Source organism: Suncus etruscus, chromosome X, assembly GCF_024139225.1.
Source record: "Suncus etruscus isolate mSunEtr1 chromosome X, mSunEtr1.pri.cur, whole genome shotgun sequence".
Classification (NCBI taxonomy): Eukaryota; Metazoa; Chordata; class Mammalia; order Eulipotyphla; family Soricidae; genus Suncus; species Suncus etruscus.
The window spans coordinates 66,427,773-66,442,068 of record NC_064868.1 but is presented as its reverse complement, the minus strand read 5'-3'; the positions used below and the strand labels follow the sequence as shown (position 1 = coordinate 66,442,068).

The 14,296-nt window shown below is 34.1% G+C and overlaps 1 protein-coding gene across 1 annotated transcript in view; it reads right to left on the bottom strand.

Annotated features, from left to right (window-relative positions):
• Window positions 1-2,156: 2,156 nt before the first annotated feature.
• BRWD3 (bromodomain and WD repeat domain containing 3) overlaps window positions 2,157-14,296 on the bottom strand; it is a 182,680-nt gene continuing 170,540 nt past the window's right edge. Inside the window, exons 39-41 of the mRNA XM_049766589.1 lie at window positions 14,061-14,158; window positions 13,373-13,522; window positions 2,157-4,893 (exon numbers count right to left, since the gene is read on the bottom strand). Of these exons, the coding sequence (XP_049622546.1) occupies window positions 4,130-4,893; window positions 13,373-13,522; window positions 14,061-14,158 (1,012 nt within the window). The 3' untranslated portion in view covers window positions 2,157-4,129. The remainder of the gene's footprint in view (window positions 4,894-13,372; window positions 13,523-14,060; window positions 14,159-14,296) is intronic.

Here is a 14,296-nt window from a genome sequence, read left to right as displayed (position 1 = left end):
GAGGTAAAACCAAAAAAAATCATCATAATAAATTTTCAAACAAGATTTACAAGTGATCTTAAAGCAGTGTTTCTCAACTGAGGGCCAGATGATCCCCTGTGGTAACCAGGAAGACCATGGCATGTGATTAGGGGCCAACCAGTAGGATATATGGGACACAGGAAGAAATCATATTCCGGGGGTGGTCAGGATGGCAAAAAGTCTGAGAAACGCTGATCAAAGATTATTTTATTTTTTAAATATTCAAAAAGACTCATATACCACAAAAAGGCTTGGAATAGGGAATAACATTTAAGACATTAAAATTTAATATCAAACATTCCATCCATTCCTCAGACAAAACTATTATAAATTCAGGACTCAAATGTTGGCAATTATTCAAAAGGCTAGAAATCAAAATATGCTGGAAATTATGCACAATATAGCTTTTCTTGTATGTGAAAATGTCAACTTTAAAGAAAAGTGGTAGTTCCTATGTGTGCTTTAAAATCCTTAAACTATACAAGCAAATAAAAAAGTATTAATTAATACTTACATACAAATTATGAAAAATGCACAAAATAATTTATTAAAAACTTGGATGTGCATCTCTGTGGGACATTTAGAAGTGGCATTCATATCTTTCACTTCCAATCACTATATCGACTAAACGTGATTCATAGGAATACAACAGAAGAAATAAACCAAAATTATTTCAAAGTATTGAGAGGTCTGAATTAGATATCAAAACACATTAGTGCAGAATGAAATTTAGGAATTTTACTTCACTTCATAATTTAGAGGTGAAACAAAGAGAAGAACTGTGGCAAAAGCCTGATTTCTGAGAAGAGACACAAAACGAAACATAAAACAAGGGGCCAAGAAAAATTAAAAAAAAAGAAAGAAAACAGGTTAAAGACTACATCGAAATTGTTTAGAAGGCATTATGAAATAGATGATCAATTTCTATATATACAAGTTGAGCACTTTACAAAAGTCAAATAATTGGTAGTTTAAAATAGTATCGTTTTCTATACAAAACTTTTAATGTCTGAAATAAAGTCTGCCAAACTGAGAAAAAACTACACACATACACAGAGGTGTGCACACACACACACCACATTGAATTATTAAGCTAGTAGGCTAGTGAATGTTTTGCAGAGCATACTATTGCTGTAAGAGACATACAGTAAGCCATGGGGGAAATATAGAATTCTCTTTTCATAAACATGTACAATGCTAGATCTTTCTCTGTGAATTAAAAAGTTATTAGCATCATGAGAAAAATTACAGGTCACTTTTTAAGAAACAGCATAAAATTAGACTTACAAATGTGTAGACTGTCCTGGACATATATAGTACTCTTTTTTATCTTTTAGCAATTCATATATTTAAACTTTCCTCCAAAATTACTTAATATTTATTTAGCTGTTATTGAACCCAGACCTTATTTTGGTTTAAATGGAATCTAAAAAACTAAGTGGCCCTCTAATCAGTGTGATTAAACACAATTAAATACATTTATAAGAAGCAGTTTTATATAAAAAAAATCCAAGTATAACTTGGCAGGGCATCTGAGAGGGAAGAGTCCAGGTAAAAAAGTAAATTTCCTTTCTTCTAAATTTTATTTTCATATTTACTAAAATAATTTGCATGCAAAGAGAAAAGGATCTTTGTGTTCTGTAATAAATGGTAACTATGTTCATCTAACATACCCTGTTGACTAACTCTTTAAATCCTAATAACTGAATTCAATATTGAACAAAATGATGTTCACTAGTATTTTCACAGCACTTTACTAAGTATAAAATATGCTTTAAAATGTTTTTGGCCTTATTCTAATGATCTAAACATAGAAAATTTTGACATTTGGGAAATAAATGTAGCATTTTTATTTTTCAAAATAAATTATAAATAAAGCTTGAGATAACAAAACTCACACAAATAGTAATTAATTCATCTACATTTCAAGATATCAGCTTAAATGTCAATAAAAATATTCATACTAATAAGATGCACATTTTACACATTTGGGTATATCAATGAATGTAAATAACTATGTTACTTTTATTAGGATAGACGACAGTCTTAGTGATTCTAGGAAAACAGTACAAATTTGGTCTAAATTATGAAGAAATAAAAAATGTATATTTGAGCAAAATCAAATGTATAATATAAATTATGATTTTTATATAATTTACACTATGGCTAAGCATGACAGCTGAGTTACAATCAGAAATAGTGTTTTTTTCTTTTGGAAAAAAAGTACAATATAAAATTAGCTTGATCTACTTGTCCAGTAATAGAAGTTAGTGCCATTAACAATCCATAATCTTAAGGCCTGAATATCATTTCTACTGCAAGTTAAAAATGTATGATGGTTTTAGTCTAAGAATAACCCCTAATTGAGCCGGTCATAAAAGCAAAAGTTATATGTATACTCCTTTCTTTGCATTTAAAGATTTTCAGAATTTAAATGATTGAAAGCATAAAATACATTAACTTAAAATATTCAGATTAGTAGGCATACATTAAGTTAATTTCATCCCCAAATTTTAATCTACTTGATCTAAGCATAACAAATCTGTTACCAAAAGAACAGCAAACACAAAAACAAGATCAACATTATTCCTCTCACCTAAAAAAAAATCTATGTAACTAACGAATCAGCAACTTTACACAAATTTGAGAAATAAAATTGATCTTGTAACTCAAGTTCAACTATGGAACTATATGCACTCTATTGCTGTAAACAATACTACAGAATTTTTAAAAGACTTTTTAAATCTATAAAACAATGATTCAAAATACCAGTGTGCAGTGCAATAGGTTTCTTTCTGAAAGATTTTAACAGATGAACCCTTTGGAATGATATGAACACATCCTATTATAGTTGATTCAAAATATTAGCTAGCCAAACATTCCAACTCAGACTAAGTGCTTTGCTATACTTAAGATTCAAATAAAAGTCAGTCATTCACAGATGTTACACAGTGGTAGCAGAGATACATAAGCAGTAGCTCAAGTATACTTAAAAATGTTTTCAGAAGTTTAAGAAAGAACATACTATATTTATGAATTTTTAAAAATTTCAATTATTAATTTGAGAGTATATGTGATTATCAACAACCTCTCAGCTTACATTAGGGGTATTCATGCCAGCCAAGCTTGTTCTACTTCTCTTTAGTAAGTAATGGATAATGCATCTATTTCCTGTAATGTTTATAATAATTATAGTTGAAAGAGGTAGCTGAGCTACTATTTAGAGAAGTATACTTTGTGGTTGAGTATTTTTTCAAATGTTTAAGTTAATTTTTAAGCTACACAAGCTCTATTAATGCAATAAAATATAAAGGAAAATGGATGCAAGATACTTTTACATTTGGCACCTTGTCTAAATTTTTACCTCAAGTATTTTTAATAAAATTAATGCACACATCAGAATACACTACAAATATCAGCTACATATTTACAAGGCACCAACCCTTTCTCACTTTAATATGAGTTAAGTGAATCAATTAAAAGCATATCAAGTTCCCCCACCCCCCAAAAAAACTGTAGTATAAATATATACTTCAGTTAGTTCAATGCATGAACATTTGGCCTAGGAAGAGTAAAATAATCCAGATCATTCTTTCAATAAAGAAACTGTAAACATTTAATAGCTGCCTTTAGGATTGGTGTATTGTGCAAAAGTTATTACTGGATACAAGAATCAAAATGCCAAAACAAACTATATAAAACTCTGTAAGAAGGTACTAAACTTCTATGATACAAAAGCAAAAGGGGATATTCTATTAAGATAAAAATGTCATGCTACTCTTAAGAAGCTGAATGCTCCTTTATATAGTAAATCTGCAGTGTGTGTGTGTGTGTGTGTGTGTGTGTGTGTGTGTGTGTGTGTGTGTGTGTGTGTGCGCGTGCGTGCGTGCGTGAGCAGAATTTTTTTATTTAAGGCCCAATGAGTAAGGCTTATTTGGACAAATTAAGTGTGGAGGTCAAAAGTCTTGAAACAAATGTATACTGAAATATGGAAAAGCACCAATGTGAAAGGAATCAGAAGTCCCCACACAACTTACTTTGTAAATTTCCTAGTAAACTCCCTGCAGTAGAAGGCCATTGAATTTTTAAAATTTACATTTATTAACTGTCAATAATTCCAACCCATGAGATGGCTAACCCTGGCTTTTTCTGTCATTTTACGTACTCTGCCAGATCTGGATGTACCAAGATTCAAAGGATCTTCAGTGGACACAAAATTGTCATTATCTGAATCATCATTATATAGAACAGTCCTTCTGCCTTGGTTTCTTGTTTTAATTCGAGGCAGTCTACTGAAGCGTCCTGCAAACAAGGTATCGAATTCATCATCTGCAATGCGTACACGCTTGGCTCTGGTGGCTCCTCTAGAAGAACCTCTTCCTCCTCTTCCTCTCCCTCTTCCCCTCGTGCCACCTCCACCTCTTCCTCGACCAGCTCGTCCCCTGCCTCCTCGTCCTCTGCCTCCTCTGCTCCATCTACCCCATCTGCCCCATCTGCCCCTTCCCCCCATGCCTCTCCTCTTCCAGTTTCTTTTTCCATTGGCATATTGTTTTCTGAGTTTTCTTTTGGGTCTGGTTTGTATGAATTTACTATAATCATGGTCTCCATCTATATAATCTTGATCTGTTCTTGAAGTTGATTCAGAGTCAGAATCAGAACTACAGGTACTTTCAGAACTTAAACTCGATCCTAACTCGCCACTCTCTGAAGAGGAGAGATGTGATTTCTCTTTTGTTTCTTTCTTCTCTTTTTCCTCTTGTCCCACGCTTTCATCTTCTTCAGATGCAATAAGCAGTTTTCTTTTGGTGCCTGTCCGAGGCTCTCTACCATCACCATTTGTAAGGGAGTGATCCAATCCATCGAGAGAGTGATCTATATATCAAGATGATTTTTTAAAGTTAAACCTTGACAATGGTAAAACAGTTATTATCTATGATTCAAGGAAAATAAATAGCTACACAAAAAAATTAGTGCCACAAAACAGATGGATAAAATCATGGTAGGTTGTGAACATAAAGCTTTTGGGAATGGAAACTATAATTTTTGTCTGATTAAGGGGAAGTGAGGGGAGTATAGAAGTGAGATTATGGGTGGAGAGATCGCTTGGCAGAAATTGTCAGTGTTGAACTCCAGGAAGAATTATCTAAAAATATGTACCACAATAATTTCATTAATTCATTAAAAAGGACCAGCCTTTATTAGTGACTTGGAATATGACAACAGATGAGATAAAAATCCTGGCTTTTAATTTATTTTAGTAGTGTAATTTTGAATAGGAAAACAAATGAATTATACAAATTCCAGAAAATATACATGCTGTAAAGTCTATTTTATATTTGAAAGATGTTTTGCAGAGGTAATATTTGAAAACATGAAGGGGAAAGAACATAGGGAAAGAATATTCATCAGAGGAATTAGAAACTCATAGTAATTGGAGTAAAGAGAAAAACAAGGATAAAACATGGTAGTCAGTTTAGAGTTTTAAATCTAAAGAATGACAGAATCTGAATTAAGTTTTTAAAAGCTTTCTGTAATTGCTGTATAGAGAACATATTACAATAGAGGCAAGATTGGAATCTTTTCAATTGAAAGAGGCAAAAAGAGAGCATTGGGAATCCAATGCAATAGTTTAAGACATAATGGAGGAGATGCACAAAGTGATTAGATTTGAACTATTTCTTCCTGAAAAGGGAACCAGAGTAAAAAAAACTTCACCACAGTTAGCATTTATTTTAAGTTGAAACTCTCATAAATTCATAATAGGACTAAATTTAAAGTATTAAGCACAGAATAAAAATGGGCAAAGCCAGTGGATGGTAGACAGTGTTCTAAATTGAACAATACTGAAATAAAAAAGGTTTGTACAAAGTGGTATGTAAAACCAAGATCCCAGTTTTAAATACTAATCATCTAAGACAAGGTATTTTATAAGGAAAAGAAAAAGTCTGGTGAATATAAAATGTTAGTCTTCAGATGAGATTCAGATAGAGCTGAAGATAGAATTTTCAAAATCTTCAGTATGTAGATAATATTTATATAGATATAACTAAGAGAGCTCACTGAAAATGAAGTAAAAAGAGATAAGGTGGCTAAAGACTGAGACCCAAATAGATAGAACACAATAAGAAATAGAGATAATGGGGGCCGGAGAGATAGCATGGAGATAGGGCATTTGCCTTGCATGCAGAAGGACAGTGGTTCAAATCCTGGTATCCCATATGGTCCCCCGAGCCTGGCGGGGGCAATTTCTGAGTGTAGAGCCAGGAGTAGCCCCTGAGTGCTGCCGGGTGTGACCCAAAAACAAAATCAAACAAGAAAGATAATGAACACCTAGGAAAGATAATAGAGAATAACTAGTGTTAAAAATAATAGAAAGTAGATAGATAGGATTATACAAAACAAAATTCAGGATTGTATAGCAACCAGTCTCAAGCTTAGTCTAATAGTGTATATATTATGAATAAAATTATGTTCACCTCACATTATCCAAAAGAGGGAATGATGGGTTAATGCCCAATGTGACTGTATTTGAGATGGGTACCGTATTTGCCGGCATATAAGACGACTGGGCGTATAAGACGACCCCCTAATTTTGCAGTAAAACATGGGTTTAGGCCTATATTTGCTGTATCAGACAGAACGTTCCTGTGCTGCATGTGCTGCATGTGTTCCTGTGCTCATGTACCACAGTGAGCCAATCACAACAAGCAAAGGTTCAAAGGTTATACGGTAATAGACTTCCTCTCTGACTCTGGCCAATCTGAGCAGGCTTTTTACAGTGTAGATTCGGGTCCAGAACACTGTCTAATTTGCATGCATAAAAAGCCTGCTTGGACTATTCACAATAGCCAGGCTCTGGAAACAACCAAGATGCCCTTCAACAGACGAATGGCTAAAGAAACTGTGGTACATATACACAATGGAATATTATGCAGCCATCAGGAGAGATGAAGTCATGAAATTTTCCTATACATGGATGTACATGGAATCTATCATGATGAGTGAAATAAGTCAGAGAGAGAAAGAGACGCAGAATAGTCTCACTCATCTGGGTTTTAAGAAAAATAAAAGTCATTTTTGCAACAATCCTGAGACAATGAGAGGAGGTCTGGAACTTCCAGCTCACTTCATGAAGCTCACCACAAAGAGTGGTGAGTGCAGTTATAGAAATAACTACACTGAGAACTACCATAACCATGTGAATGAATGAGGGAACTGGAAAGCCTGTCTAGAGTACAGGTGGGGGTGCGGTGGGATGGAGGGAGATCTGGGACATTGGTGGTGGGAATGTTGCACTGGTGAAGGGGGGTGTTCTTTATATGAATGAATCCTAATTACAATCATATTTGTAATCAAGATGCTTAAATAAAGATATTATAAAAAAAGCCTGCTTGGATTGGCTGAGTTAGAAAGGCAGTCCGAGCAGCCTTGCAGTGATTGGTACAGGATCGAGTTGGAAAATTCCTTTTGTGGCAATATTCAGACAATTTTGATTTAGCGGCATATTGAAACATTTTTTGGGATATACTCGGCATATAAGACGACCCCCGATTTTTGGTTGACTTTTTTTTTGTTTCAAAAGTCGTCTTATACGCCAGAAAATACGGTACTTAAGTCAGCAATGTTAAATGAAGACATATGGGTGTATTACTCTGAGTAACCTTATAAGAAAAGGAACAAAAGTCAGTGACTCCTCTCCCCACCTGTGCATGTTTAGAAAAAGCCATATGAGTCCACAACAATAAGTTGACACTACCACAGTTAGAAAGCAATTCTCCATAAAACAACAGCTCTGCCACATCTGTGCAAGTGACCAACACCATAAGTTCATATAACTCTCAAAAGAGAGGCCCAATTATGAGGAAAAACTCATGGACAAACCTGGCTCTCAACTGGTCCACTGGGACGTCCCCACTGTGGGAGGGGACAAGTCCCCTGCCCTGCTGAAGTCCTGGGGGCTATACATACGTATCTACCCTACAACTACAGCCATGCCAAAGGCCCAGTTTCATTGACTTTCCACTCATCTGTGCAGACTCCTAGCTGCCAAATACTCCAGGTATACTGTCTTGAGGCAAAAATCTTTGGGGACCCTTGGAGTCATGTGAGGCTACCTTCCCTGGTGCTTCTGTACTTGTGGAAGTCCTGGCCACCACACCCGTGATCCAGAGCTTTTCACTATGTCTATATAGGTAGCCAATGCCAGACTCATTTAACTCTCAAAATAGTGGCACAACTAGCAGGAACAATTCATGAACATACCAATATTACAGCTGATCACACTAAGTCCTCTCTAATGGTTCCTATGACTCATGCTGTTGCATATGAATTTAACTGCTCAGCTCAACAGACTCCTAAGTTCATGGACCATGCAGCTATGTTACATCCACATAATTTTAGATGTGAAATTATCATAGAAACCACATAATCTCAACAAACAGAATCAACAACAGAATGCTCAACTGGCAATAAACAACTCAGAAAACCTTCAGACAATGATGTAAGACCCAATAGCAAGATATGCAATGTTCACAAATTTTCTTTTAATGCAGGTTTTTTCCTATATTTCCATTACCATTTAACTGAACGAAGCAATGTTAAGTAAATTATTCATACCTGCAAAGGCAAGCTTTGGAGCGGTTGGGAAACTGATGACAAGGGTGGAGGAAATGTTACATAGGTGGTGGATTGGTATTGGAATATTGAATGCCAGAAGTAACTGTATTATGAATGACTATGTAAACCTCAGTGTCTAAAATAAAGAAATATAATTTGAAATACAAAAAAAAGAAAAAAAACACCAGCTCTGATGATACTTGATGTTGAACTTTGAGCTTTCCCAACTGTGAGAAAATAAATGCGTTTATTTTTGTTTGTTTTTGGGCCATACTCGGCGGTGCTCAGTGGTTACTCCTGGCTGTGTGCTAAGAAATTGCTCCTGGCAGGCTCGGATGACCATATGGGATGCCGAGGATCAATCCTGGGCCATTTCTGAGTCGGCACATGCAAGGCAAATGTCCTGCCACTGTGATATCACTCCAGCCTCAATAAGTATGTTTTAACTATATGAAAAAAGTGCTCAACCTAAGCATTATGGAAATACAAATCATAAAAATTTGCCACATCTTTTCTAATGCTGTTATAAAAAAATAAAAGATAGGGGCCGGAGAGATAGCATGGAGGTAAGGCGTTTGCCTTTCATGCAGGAGGTCATCGGTTCGAATCCCAGCATCCCATATGGTCCCCCGTGCCTGCCAGGAGCAATTTCTGAGCCTGGAGCCAGGAATAACCCCTGAGCACTGCCGGGTGTGACCCAAAAACCACAAAAAAAATAATAAAAAAATAATAAAAGATAGCAAGTGTGAGAAAAAAGACATCTTGTGTATTAAAATATAAATTAGTATAGTCATTATGGAAATCAGTATGAAGACTACTTAAAGATAAAAAAGACTACCATTTGTTGCAATGGGGGCTATATATACATATCTACCCTACAACTACAGCCATGTCAAAGGCCCAGTTTCTGAATATACCCCCTTCTGAATATATATGCAAAGGGATCAAATTCAAGATCATGAAGATTTTTCTATAGTCCCATGTTAATGGCAGCATTATTCACAATAGCCAAGATAAAGAAAATATATAAATATATTTCTATAGATGAATATATGAAGAAATAATGGCAGTGGTGTATATGCCTACATATCAATCTATCTATGTATATATCCATACATTTTCTCAGTCTCATAAAAGAAAACCTGTTAATTTGCAACAGCATGGATAAAACTGAAAAAATTCATTAAGAAAAATAATTAAGATCAGAGAAAGAAACTGTGTAGTATATACATGTGGAAGCTCAGTAATACTCATAAAAACAAAGAGTAGGATGGCAGTTGTCAAGGTTAGAGAAAGGGAATATAGGGAGAAGCTAGTCAAAGGAATTCAGTAATACAGAATTAGTAAGTCCCAGATATTAGCATAACTATAGTTAGTAGTAACTATAGTTAGCAATACTGTATTCTATACTGGAGATTTGATAAGAGGTTAAATTTTAAATAAAATCTAACCACACATTCACAGACAAAACAGAGGATAGATGCATCTATTAGTTTTATCATGGTGATACTTTCTCAGTATAAACATATGCTTAAATATCAAATTGTATAATTTAAAAATGTAATTTTTATGCATCAGTGGATACCTTACTATAAAGTTGCTATAAATAAATAGTTTTTGTTTAAGTAAAAGGTATCTTTGGCATCTTAATGGAGAATCTGAACTGATTAGGATAGGGACTAGCAATATAAATGAGAGAGGAGATTTAAATGGTACTGAAGAGGGGCCGGCATGGTGGCGCTAGAAGTAAGGTGTCTGCCTTGCAAGCGCTAGCCAAGGATCAGGACCATGGTTTGATCCCCCGGCGTCCCGTATGGTCCCCCAAGCCAGGGGCAATTTCTGAGCGCTTAGCCAGGAATAACCCCTGAGCATCAAATGGGTGTGGCTCCCCCCAAAAAAACACACACACACACACAAAAAAGTAAATGGTACTGAAGAGTTGCAGAATTCATAAAACTTAGCAAATTAAAGGATACTAAAGAAAAAGAAGTCAGCTAGAACACAGCAGGTTTTAAATTAGGCAGCAAATATAGTGGTGTCATAAAAAATCATATCCACAAGAGGCTTAAACAGAAAAAAATGATAAGAATGTTTTGGAGCTACACATGGTGATACTAAGAGTTTCTGCACTCAGAAATAACTTTTAGCTGGCTCAAGGTACTATATGGATGTTAGGATTGAACTTGGGACAGCCATGTGTACTATCTGTACTATCTCTCTGCCACCAATGCTAGGTATTTAAAGAAAAAAAATTAGGAAGCAATTGGAAATAATGAAAGGAATTTTAAGGATAGATATATGAATTTAGCAAGTTATCAAAATAAAGATGACTAATATCACCATTAGAGTCCTTTATTTGTAAAAGATAAAAACAAAACAGAATGAAAAGGCAGATAGGGAGAAAGCTGAACCAAAGAAAAGAAAAGAAAAATCATGCAGAGAGATAATACAGAAGAGAGATAATACAGAGGTTAAAGGCACTGTCTTGCATGTGGCCGACCCAGGTTTGATTCCTGGTACCACAGTCAGTATGCTGAGCACAGAGCCAGGAGTAAACCCTGTGCCCAGCTAGGTCTGATTCAAAACTCAAAAATAAAAATAAAAGAAGTAAAAAGGATACAAAATATAAGAAAGGAACTAAATAAGAGATTATAGAAACTAGGCAATATAATTCCTAGAGGAGGTAGTTAAGAGAATGCAACTGTTAGAGATATCAAGGAGACACACTAAAGAAAAGACACTGACTGATTACTAAAGATTACTTGTGATTCTCAGGAGATAGGAATGAAAGTCAGGAATAAAACATATGCATAAATGTTGGACTAAAAGAAAATCTTGAATGCTTGATAAAAGGTGGCTATTATAGACTTTTTCCTTAAAGTCTAGTTGTCAAGAAATGAAAAAGCAAATAGTGAAGGTAGACAAAAGAGAGATAGTATAACAGATAGGGTGTTTGCTTTGCATGTGGTTGGCCTGGGTTCAATCCCATGACCCCATTATTATTTCCTAAGGGGCAGCAGGAGTAATCTCTGAGGCCAAAACCAGAAGTAAGCCTGGTGTCATGCTGGGTATGACCCCAATACCAGAATAAAAACAAACCAACAAAAGAAGGCAAGTAGCATAACTATTGAAAATGCACCAGGCTTAAAGGAGGGATAAAAGATAAAAATTAGAACAAAAAGGACATAAATGATTTAAAAATAATTAGTACAATTAAATATTTCTTATATAATCAAAATAAATACATCTTTAGAAAGTGTATCTTTAAGTTATTTTATGCATTAATAACAAATAAGATAATCTTTTATTAGATTTATATAAAATAAAGATGTATATTCCAATAATTGTAAAAATTTTAATATTATTTTCTAATAAGGATATTTGTAAAAATATACTGTCTACTCTCAACTGATTTTATAGATTAACAAATTAAAAGTTTTTTTAACATATTTAGAGTCCAGAATGTCAGACTATGTAGTAAGAAAACTGGCATGACTACAATAATTTCCAAATCTTTATAAATAATGCCATTTGAAAAAGTACAAAATGGATAGAGACAATAAATTATTAGATCAATGATTATTTTAAAGCACTAAAAATTGTTCTTCAAAACTTATAGGGAAGCTCATTATAATAAACTTAAACCAGGCATGTTCTGGTTGAATAGAGAAGGTTCTTTTGAGAGTTCCTGACATAGCTCTGAGAGGACTACAAAAACAGGGAGCGTCAACACTAAAACACTGAGGTAGTAGGACAGCAGTGTCCAAATGAATAAAATATATGAGTTACATTAATTAGAAAATAAGAGTTGTATGCAGATTGAAAGAAGGTTCACTTCTCAATTCAGTCTTTTTTTAAAAAAAAAAGTGAAATGGCCATTAAAAATATATGCAATGGGACCAGAGCACAGTGGGTTGGGTGTTTGCCTTGCACACAGCCAACAATCGAGGTTTGATTCCAAGTATCTCATATGGTCTCCTAAGCCTGCCAGGAGGAATTTCTGAGCACAGAGCAGGGAATAACTCCTGAGCAGCATTGGGTATAGCCCCAAACACATACATATGTATGTGTGTATATATGCATGTGTGCATATATTTATATAAATAAATGAACTAGTTGAGAATAATTTTCCTTTCTTATTAATGTGTTTCAATATATAAAATCCTGAATTCATATGAGTTTTTTTATTTTAATAAAGTACCTGATTTACAAAGCTATTTATAGTTGTATTTTAGACATATAATGTTCTTCCAGCACTAATCCAACTATCTTGTGTTATTGTGCTTTGGGAAAGATTTTTCATTTGCTTTTTCCTTTCTATTTCACATTTTAAAAGATTAAAATCTGTTGGAAGTAGTCATTTCAAGTCTATTAAAGACCCGTTCTTAGTTGTGGCCATGGAATCCTCTTGAGTTAATTATCACAACACCAAAAAAAATTCTTTAGGGCCTGGAGCAGTAGTACAGTGGAAAGGACAACTTGCTTTGCATGTAGCTAACTCAAATTCAATCCCTGGCACAGTATATGATAAATCAAGCACATCCAAGAGTAATTTCTGAGTGCAGAGACATGAGTAAACTCTGAGCATCTCCAGGAATGAAAATAAAATGAATTTTTTCATTAACTATAAGGAAATGCTACCATTTACTACCTAAATAAATACACAAGATTTTAAAATGACCTGTTTGTCACGAGAAATTGAAGAAAACATTCCCTATTCATATTAATTTCCTACCTTGTTTAATTGGTGAAGTTCTATTGTGAAGTGATTTGGCTTTCCCTGGGTCTTGGCTATTTCCACTTTGGCTATATCCACTGAAACTTGATGAAGAAAATGGGTCGTCTATGTCATCAAGTAGATACAGTGAAAGCCCTTCAGCAGCATCTGAAACATATATATATTTTTAAAAAAGTGTCCAATGCTAATATATTTTCATGGTTTTAGGAAATTTAAAGTTTTAAAAGTAGATCTGTTACTTTACTTTGATGTCAAAATTATACGTTGTTTAAGGAAGAAACCATGAATATATTAAAAACAAAGCTTATCGTATCATTGTTTTTAAAAACTCAGAATGTTACAAACACTTGTATACAGAAGTCACCAACATGCACAGTAAACTCAATTTTTATGCTGACAAATACAGGTTTTTTCACTTTATATTAAAGATGTTATAAATTATATAGCCAAATAATTTTTCAAATTTTTCTAGGTTAACACCTTCATTTTAAAAATTAAAGAAACTGAAAACTATGGACTAATATCTTACCCAGGGCTACAAAGCTAGAATAAAAAAGTGTGAAAACACAACTTTTCTACATTTACATTCATTGCTTTTTGCATGATAATCTATACTAAGTATTCTTTGTTCTTTCATATCACATTTAAACAGGTTCAGAACACCAAAAGCAAAATACATATTTACCAAGAGATGAGAAAGGAGAACTAGTCCTAGCACAAGACACTGAGGTATTCTGGTCATTTTTAGGTTGCAACTTCATTTGTTTCTGTTTCCCTTTGGGACTACAAGTAAAAATATTTTAAAAATCAGCATTTTTCCCATTAGCAACATATAATGACAGACAGTATGCTACAAATTGCTTAATCTCACCAGAAAAGAAATATTCTATAATATTTAGCAAAATGCTTTAAACTGGTAGT